General features: G+C 54.2%; 1 protein-coding gene across 1 annotated transcript in view; it reads right to left on the bottom strand.

The window, feature by feature from the left end:
- MPRIP (myosin phosphatase Rho interacting protein) overlaps positions 1-9,688 on the bottom strand; it is a 92,993-nt gene that overhangs the window by 40,627 nt on the left and 42,678 nt on the right. Inside the window, exons 4-5 of the mRNA XM_010843163.1 lie at positions 6,458-6,609; positions 1-13 (exon numbers count right to left, since the gene is read on the bottom strand). Of these exons, the coding sequence (XP_010841465.1) occupies positions 1-13; positions 6,458-6,609 (165 nt within the window). The remainder of the gene's footprint in view (positions 14-6,457; positions 6,610-9,688) is intronic.

Genomic DNA, 9,688 nt, shown 5'->3' with positions numbered 1-9,688 from the left:
GGTCTCCAGCCACCTGGAAGAGAGGAGGGTATGGCACCAGTCAGACCAGAGCTGCCACTCCAGGGCAGGAAGTGCCAGCTGCACAGCTGGAACACGGACAGGCTGACCACTGGCCTGGTAAGGACTTGGCACTGTTTTTGTTACCAGCCTTCCTCTGGGGCTGACACTCCACTCTAAAATTGCCCTCCTGGAGTGCGGCTGGCCAGCACAGACACGCTGCGACTGGGAAGCCCCGAGGACCACTGGGGCAAGAACCTAGGAGTCGTTGCCAAACTTTCCGACAGTGGTCACTTCTGGGCACTGTGCAGCTGACCTCCCACACTCTGGAGAGGCTCACCTCTGGGCCCCAACTGCACAATGAGGGCGCCCTTGGGGGCACCTCGGAAACACCTTTGGGGAAGGCCTAGCGGAACTTCCCAGGGACCAACACCAAGGCCCACACACTGGAAGGTTCACTCTGGACCAGCAGCAGGGAAAGCAGGCAGGAGCATGGACTTAGATCTGGCTCTGCTTCCCTCAAACCAAGACCCAGGCAGCTCCTAGCCCTCGGGGCTCTGGCCTCTCATCTCTGGAACCAGGGGGGTACTGCTTGCCTCTCTGGAGCTCCGTGGGAGGTGGGAAGGTCGGAGCGAGGGGAAGGAGAAGGTGTGGTGGGAGGAGGAGGTGTGGTGGGGTGGAAGGGTGGTGCTCTCTCCACAGGGGACAGTACTGCAGGGGATGCTGGGCCAACTCTGCCCAGATACAAGGGTCTGCGTGGGCTTGCGGCCAGCCTGTGACAAGAGCCTGGCAGCAACGGCTGAACTGCTGAGGGAGGCAGGGTCTGCAGCGCCAGCATACTGGTTGAGGCCGCAGCGAAGACCAGCACCCAAGCGCAGGGCAGGAAGAAGGGCTTGTCTTTAGTTCTCAGAGGTGCTCCTTTAATGTGTTTGTGTGTGGGATGCCACTGGGGTGGCTATGCTGCCAGCAGCTGGGAGAGGGGTTGCATGTGGAGTGCACCCCTCCAGCAGTGGAGCTGAGGCCCAGTCAGATGAGAGCAGGGTTTCTTGGCCTGAGAGTGCACGAGCGAGTGCACTGCATGAAGAGATCTGAGCACAGGCTCTGCTCCCAGAGCCCCGAAGCCAAGAGGAGACGACGGCTCACTCTGCACAAGAGCAGACGAGCAGGCTCCAAGGGCTCACCCATTTACCCTGAGGAGTTCAAGCGCTTGTGGGTTAACAGACTTGCTTTCTAGCTTGCCAAAGGGAACACATTTCCTTTGCAAAGTTCACACCAAGGACCCCGCCTGCAGAGGGCCCCTCTCCAGGCTCTACCTGGGAGGGGAAAAGAGACTGCTTGTGAAGTCACGTCATCCTCCAGGGCCTGGGAACAGGGCTGCGGCAGGCATGTGCAAAGCAGTCAGGGAGCCCTGAACCCATGAACACTGGCCCTGTCGCTCTCGACTAGTAATGCTACCGAGCTGGGTAAACCTGTGCGCCTCACACGACAGGGCCTTGAGGGGAAAGGAGAGAAGACCTGCACCATGGCCACACAGTTGACTGGAGAGAGCCCCTGAAGCCCCTGCCAAGCACCAGAGGGAGGTCCCGTCAGAGGCCAGGCTGTGTAGGGCTGACCTGGGCCCCAGCTCCCATACTCCTAGTGCCCTGGGACCTCGGACACCCCTCCTGTCCTACGTCACCCAGACCCCTCCCAACTCAGGTGTGTGCTTCTGTGTGTGATGCCTAAATCTCCTTGAGGAGTCTGGTTGGGCAGTGGAACCTCAGCCAAGGGTGCCTGCCAGACAGGCCATGGCAGCAGGTGGGAACCAGGACCCACGAGTGGCTCTGCTGCCACTCGTGCCTGGGGAGATCAGGTTCCCTTCATCTCTGGCCGTCCGTCTCCAGCTGCAGAACCACTGACACTGGAGGAGGGAATGGCAAACCATGTCAGCATTCTTGCCATGAGAACCGCATGAACTGTATGAAAAGGCAAAGAGACATGACAATGAAAGATGAACTCCCCAGGTCGGTAGGTGCCCAATATGCTACTGGAGAAGAGGAGAGAAAGTTCCAGAAGGAATGAAAAGGCTACGCCAAAGCAGAAACAGCCCTCAGTTGTGGTTGTGACTGGTGGTGAAAGTAAACTCCGATGCTGTAAAGAACAATACTGCACAGGAACCTGGAATGTTAGGTCCATCAAGGTACATTGGAAGTGGTCAAACAGGAAATGGCAAGAGTGAACACTGACACCTTAGGAATCAGGGAACTAAAATAGACAGCAATGGGCAGATTTAGCTCAGATGATCTACTACTGTGGCCAAGAATCCCTTAGAAGAAAAGGACTAGCACTCAGAGGCAACAAGAGAGTCTGAAATGCAATATGCTTGTGCAATCTCAAAAATGACAGAATGATCTCAACTCATTTCCAAAGCAAACCATTCAATATCATACTAATCCAAGTATATGCCCCAACCAGTAATGCTGAAGAAGCTGATGCTGAATGGTTATATGAAGACCCAGAAGATCTTCTAGAACTAACACCAAAAAAGATGTCCTTTTCATCATAGGGGACTGGAATGCAAAAGTATGAAATCAAGAGACACCTGGAATAAAAGCTAAGTTTGACCTTGGAGTACAAAATGAAGCAGGGAAAAGGCTAACAGAGTTTTGCCAAGAGAACGCACTGGTCATAGCAAACATCCTCTTCCAGTAACACACAAGACGACTCTATGTATGGACATGACCAGATGGTCAATACCAAAATCAGACTGATTATATTCTTTGCAGACAAAGATGGAAAAGCTCTATACAATCAGCAAGAACAAGACCGGGAGCTGACTGTGGCTCAGATCATGAACTCCCTATTGCAAAATTTAGACTTAAATTGAACAAAGTAGGGAAAACCACTACACCATTCAGGTATAAATCAAATCCCTTACGATTATACAGTGTAAGTGACAAATAGATTCAGGGATTAGATTTGATAGAGTGTCTGAAGAACTAAGGACAGAGGTTCGTAACACTGTAGTGATCAAAATCATTTCCAAGAAAAAGAAATGCAAAAAGGCAAACTGATTCTCTGAGGAGGGCTTAAAAATAGCTGAGAAAAGAAGAGAAGTGAAAGGCAAAGAAGAAAAGGAAAAATATACCTATCTGAATGCAGAGTTCCAAAGAATAACAAGGAGAGAGAAGAAAGCCTTCCTAAGTGAACAATGCAAACAAATACAGGAAAACAACAGAATAGGAAAGACTAGAGACCTCTTCAAAAAAATCAGAGATACCGAGGGAACATTTCATGCAAAGATAAGCACAATAAAGGACAAAAATGGAACAAACCTAACAGAAACAGAAGATATTAAGAAGAGGTGGCAAGAATACACAGAAAAGTGAAAGTGTTAGTCGCTTGGTCACGTCCAACTCTTTTTGACTCCACGAATTGTAGCCCACCAGGCTCCACTGTCCATGGAATTCTCCAGGCAAGAATACTGGAGTGGGTTGCTGTTCCCTCCTCCAGGAGATCTTCCGGACCCAGGGATTGAACCCACATCTCTTATGTCTCCTGCATTGGCAAGCATGTTCTTTACCACTGGCACCACCTGAGAAGCTGAGAATACACAGAAGAACTATTACAAAAAAGACCTTAATGACCCAGACAACCACAGTGGTGTGATCACTCACCTAGAGCCAGACATCTTGGAGTGCGAAGTCAAGTGGACCTTAGGAAGCATCACTATGAACAAGGCTAGTGGAGGTGATAGAATTCTAGCTGAACTATTTCAAATCCTAAAAGATGATGCAGTGAAAGTGCTGTACTCAATGTGCCAACAAATTTGGAAAACTCAGCAGTGGCCACAGGACTGGAAAAGGTCAGTTTTCATTCCAATCCCAAAGAAGGGCAATGCCAAAGAATGTTCAAACTACTGCACAACTGCATTCATTTCACATGCTAGCAAGGTCATGCTCAAAATCCTTCAAGCTAGGCTTCAACAGTACGTGAACCGAAAAATTCCAGATGTACAAGCTGGATTTAGAAAAGGCAGAGGAACCAGAGATCAAATTGCCAACATCTGTTGGATCACCAAAAAAGCAAGAGAATACCAGGAAAACATCTACTTCTGCTTTACTGACTTCACTAAAGCCTTTGACTGTGTGGATCACAACAAACTGGAATATTCTTAATGAGATGAGAATACCAGACCACCTGACCTGCCTCCTGAGAAACCTGTATGCAGGACAAGAAGCAACAGCTCGAACTGGACATGGAACAACAGACCTGTTCCAAATCAGGAAAGGAGTACGTCAAGGCTGTATACTGTCACCCTGCTTATTTAACTTATATGCAGAGTACATCATGTGAAATGCCATACTAGATGAAGCATAAGCTGGAATCAAGACTGCCGGGAGAAACATCAACAACCTCAGATATGCAGGTGACACCACCCTTATGGCAGAAAGTGAAGAGGAACTAAAGAGCCTCTTGACGAAGGTGAAAGAGTGAAAAAGCTGGCTTAAAATAACATTCAAAACACGAAGATCAGGGCATCCTGTCCCATCACTTCATGGCAAATAGACAGGGGAACAATGGAAACAGTGACAGACTTTATTTTCTTTGCCTCCAAAATCCCTGCGGACAATGACTGCAGCCATGAAATTAAAAGATGCTTGCTCCTTAGAAGAAAAGCTATGACCAACCTAGACAGCATATTAAAAATCAGAGACATTACTCTGCTGACAAAGGTCCATATAGTCAGAGCTATGGTTTTTCCAGTAGTCATGTATGGATGTGAGAGTTGGATCATAAAGAAGGCTGAGCGCTGAAGAATTAATACTTTCAAACTTTGGTGTTGGAGAAGACTCTTGAGAGTCCTTTGGACTGCAAGGAGATCAAACCAGTCCACCCTAAAGGAAATCAGTCCTGAATATTCATTGTAAGGACTGATGCTGAAGCTGAAACTCCAATACTTTGGTCACCTGATGCAAAGAACTGACTCACTGGAAAAGATCCTGATGCTGAGAAAGACTAAAGGCGGGAGGAGAAGGGGACAACAGAGGATGAGATGGTTGGGTGGCATCACTGACACAATGGACATGAGTCTGAGTAGGCTCAGGGAGTTTGTGATGGACAGGGAAGTCTGGCGTGCTGCAGACCGTGGGGTCTAAAGAGTTGGACATGACTGAGAGACTGAACAACAACAAAAATGCTTTGCTCTCTTAAAATCCATGACATTCTAAGAGGAGGATTAAGGCAAGACAGTGAAACTGGTCCTCCCCTGGTGTTAGAAACGAAATCCTGCCTCTCCCCACAGGAGGATGACTAGCAGGGAGCTGGCACCCCAGGAAGCAGCCACCCACCCCTCAGGAGCATGGGTCTGGCCCCCACTCCACACCCACCTCAGTGAAAACGAGATCTCACTTCCTCCCACGGCAGTCTTGGCTAGCTGCAGCTGATGGGGCCCCAAAGCCCAGCCCATCCCTCAAAGCCACCTCCGTTTCCCGAACACAAGGTGCCTGATGTCCTAATTCCTTCTCCTTGTGCAGTAATCAGCCCAGCCCCTCAACCCAGAGAGTTTATTTTCTCCTTTGCACCTTAGGAATGACAAGCTTCTCCACGACCCAGCGCCCGAGCTCCTGGCTGGGCCAAGGGGCACCTGCTCGCTGTCACGCACCATGTCACATACCTGTGCAGCTGCGTGCACAGAAGAGCAGGGCCCCCAGGAGGCAGATGTGACAGGGCTCAGAGCACGGAGCTCAGCCCCCTGCGCTGGCAGCTGCCTGGAAATCTGGGTCCCTCTACTTTCCAGGGCTTCTCCCAGCCTCCACCCAGGGTATGCTGGGGGTGGGGTGGCCCAGAACTCTGTTCTGTCATGCAGACAAGAAAAGCAGTGCATGTGGTCACCCTGTGGTGACTCCTGAGTGCAGACACGGGGGTCATGAGGGAGACATGGCCTCTGCTCCAGGGCTGACCGCTGGCTGAGGAGGACAACACACTTGGGCAAACCCCAGCCTTCACAGGCGCCAGCTGACAGAGCCATACACCTCGTGGGGAAGGCCTCCTGGGGGCCGCACAGCCTGGAGGACGGAAGGGAGGGCAGGGGAGAGGCAGCAGGGGGCGTGCGTGGCCAGCAGCTCAGAGCTGCAGTGCATGGGCTGCGGGTGGGGGCTGGGAAGGGCCCCAGGGCCTTTCAGGCAGGAGGCCGGTGAGGCTGGATGAGCTCTGGAGACCAAGACCCTCCTGTCTGAGTGAGAAGAGGCCAGAGTGAGGTGAGGATGGACTGGGAGACCAGAGAGAGGCCTGGAAGATGTGCTGACGCCAGCAGAGGGAGGCGGCAGGGGAGCGAGGCATGCAGGGGCAGCTGGGCAACTGAGGGTGGGGATGAAGCAAAGGTGGGTGGAGAGAAGAACTCAGCAGACACGGGGCGCAGGCAGTCCGAGGACCCCGGCAGGTGGGGCGGCTCGGCTCAACACACGTGTAGCAAACTCACCCGCTGATGATCTCCTTGGTCTCAGCCCGGATGAAGTGCTCTTTCTCAGGGGTCAGAATGCACAGGGAGAACTTCTGGCCCGTCCGGCCCTCCCCATCCACCACGTCCGTGCACTGGTTCATGTTGATGGTGCCCTGTGGGAGGGTTGTGGGCTGCAAGAGGAAGACAGGGCAGGAGTCACTGTAGGGGCAGAGGGAACATCCCTGTCTCCCCAGGTCCTTCCGGACCCTCCTGGCTTCTCCACAAGCACTGGGGCCTCACAGCTGTGCAGATCCCCCTGCCACGCGGAGCATGGGGGCGGGCTGCCTTAGTCTGGCCCTCACAGCCCCGCGTCCTACTGACCCACCCCGGGGGAGAGAGGTGACAGGCCTGCTCTTCTCAGAGGACAACCAGCTGCATGTTCCTTCCCACTGAAGAACAGCCCAGGAGTGCTGGGGGAGGACAGGGGCTGTGTGTGGGGGGAACAGGCAGCAGACCCTCTCGAGGACAGCGGGGGTGACAGAGGCAGCCAGGAGCCTGGTCTCAGAGGATGGCTGATCCAGAAAGCAGTGAGAAAAGCTACAGGAGGTGGTTTTGAAATTGCAAGGCTATTTTTAAAGGCTAGGAGGGGCCAGAGAGAAGCACACCTTGAAGGCGGACTGGGGCAGGCAGCCCGGAGCCTCGCACCTGGGGTCGTCAGAGGTAGGCCTCCTTCAGGGCTGCCTGGCCAGGGCTGGGACAAATTATAGCACTTCCCCCCTTTTCTCAGTCAAAGCTATGAGACACTGACATTAGGGAGAGAAATCCAAAAACAAGATACTGAGCGGATGAGTGAGGACCCTCCTGGAATGCAAGGAGGCTTTGGGGAAGGAAGCAGGGGGCTGTGGCGGCCACCACACCAGGCGCGAAGACTCTGTGAAGGGAGGGGAGCCCAAGCTCCAACTCCCACCCCACCCCACCTCCACCAGGGGCCCATTCCAAGGGCCCAGCGCTTCCCGGCTGGTCCTGGAGCAGCAGCAGGGGCAAAAAAGGCCCACAGTGCTGCCTGGGTTCCCTTCCACCTGCCAGTCCCCTGCTGCAACACAGAGGAAGGGGATCTGGTCTGAAGATGAGATGCCGAGCTCTGCTGACCCACCACCAGCCAGCTCCCTTTTTGTCCACTGGGGCCCCACCCAGGAGCCAGACCCCAGAGGTGGTGGCTTTCCGGAGTCCTCGCCCTGACACAGCCGCCAGCTCGCGGGGTTACTGCAAGGCAGGGAGTAAGTTCCCCACTCCAAGAAGCCTTTCCGTGGAGCCTCTGGGATCTGCCCGTCCTCCTGAGGCCCAGCTTAGGACAGAGGCGGCAGGGTAGGAGGGCAGCCATGTGCCCACAGAACAGCATGCACCTTCACTGTGTCTTCAAAGTGTGTCCTGTCTCAGAAGTGCTCCCAGGTGGGCATGAGAGAGGGGCCACACCCAGGCCAAGCTGAGTGCGTCCCAAGTGAAGTACAACCTCGCAGCGCCTCTCCTGGAGGCCCCTGACCAGCCCTTAAGCTGGAGCAGGGGGTCTGGTGGGTGGTCCTCAACCAAGCAGCTGACGAGGGAAGTGGCCCAGGGCCCCCACCTCCCTCAGGATGAGCGCTGTCTTCCCACCTTCCTGCCTCAGCTCCAGGCCCTGCTTCCTTCCCCCGCATCGTGCCAGTGCCCAGCAGAACCCTCCCTGGGTGGTGGTCTCTGCCCTCTCCAAAGGCAGACTCCCTCAGGCAGGACATTTGATCCCCACTGGCCCCGACAAAACACACGGCCTCTCGGAGGCGGGGCCTCAGGAAGGACCAGGGCAGCACGTGGAGCGAGGCAGGAGCGTAAGAGCAGGCAGGCCCAGCACCCTGCTCTGCTCTCCTCCCATCCCGCACTTCCTCCCTTGTCCCTCGTGCCGCTGGGGCAGGTACACGGCCCTGATGAGTCACCCTGTGTTACACACACGCAACACACACAGGTAAGTTCAGCAAGGGCCATAAAGTACATCATCAGAAGTTCTAGCATTTTCTCCTCACTGGACCACCTAGAGGGCCCCGGGCGACACACGCTCCTCTTCAGAGGCCACTGCTCCAGGGCTCGGGGGCCAAGCTGCTCCCTGGTCCCTCTGCATAGCGAGTGCTCCCTGTCGCCCCGCAGCTCCGTGTGGTCTCGGGACTCAGGCACCAACTGTACCCTGAGACTTTTGGCAACCTCTCCATGATAAGAAGGTGCTACCTCCTCCACAAAGTTTGCAGAAGGGCCACGAAAGGCAGAGATGTGACAGGTGAGGGCTGAAGGGCACGAGCCTCTCTCCACCACCTCTAAGCCAGGATCACCCAATTACAGTCTCTCTCATCCTTCCTTAAATATGACCTCCCATGAGGCAGGCGTGACCTCATCCTGTCACACACAGAGACGAGGGAACGAGAGACAGGAAACCTGGGAAACCTGTCCAGGCTCACAGGGGCCAGCCCTTCTGGTCTCAACAGCGCCCGCCCCACCAAGCCCGGGAAGCAGCAGCACAGGAACAGCCACACAGGCCCCTTCGACTTCAATGTGCCTCCCATATAATATGTACAGACTATAACCCAGTACTACACGATGGGTCTGCGGCTCAAACTGTCCTGGCCTCGCCCGTGTGGCCTACCAGCATGCACACGTCCCACTGTTTGCAGGCAAGGTGCCCCAGGCTCAGCTTCTATGTACCTACCCTGATCCTAGAATCAGCCATTTCTCCAAGGATCCCTGGTTCCTTTCACTGGAGAACAGAATTAGAAATCAATACTAAGGAACTAGGTATGCTCACTGCTTTGGGGGCGTTGCTGCCTCCAGGCCTTCTCAGATGACGGGCCAGGAAACACAGGTGCGTATAACCTGTGCAGAGTCACATCTACACTGACTTCCCCAACCCCCACCTACTCCCATCTATCAATTGCGGGGTCTCTCTCCTGAGTGTGTGTCTCTGAAGCTAAACACACATGTGTCCTCCACTTGAATCCAGGACCATGTGGATCATTCCAGCCTCTCCCCTCGCCCGCCTGGGCCCCAGCACACCAGGTGGCCCAGACTGTGAACCAGTGCTCCAAAGGCAACTCCACCGCTGTGCACAAGGCACCCAGCACGATTCCTTCTCCTTCAGTTGTACAGACTCCACTCATGTCCAAGGGCACACACCACCTTACACACCCGTACCTGGACTCTTCAGGGAAGCCCTGGAGAAGAACCCATCACAGCTCCTTGTATATCTGAGAGCCC

This window comes from Bison bison, unplaced genomic scaffold, assembly GCF_000754665.1.
Source record: "Bison bison bison isolate TAMUID 2011002044 unplaced genomic scaffold, Bison_UMD1.0 scf7180017864180, whole genome shotgun sequence".
In the NCBI taxonomy this organism is placed as follows: domain Eukaryota; kingdom Metazoa; phylum Chordata; class Mammalia; order Artiodactyla; family Bovidae; genus Bison; species Bison bison.
Note: the sequence above shows the minus strand (reverse complement) of the source record. Positions and strands in the feature narration are given on the sequence as shown.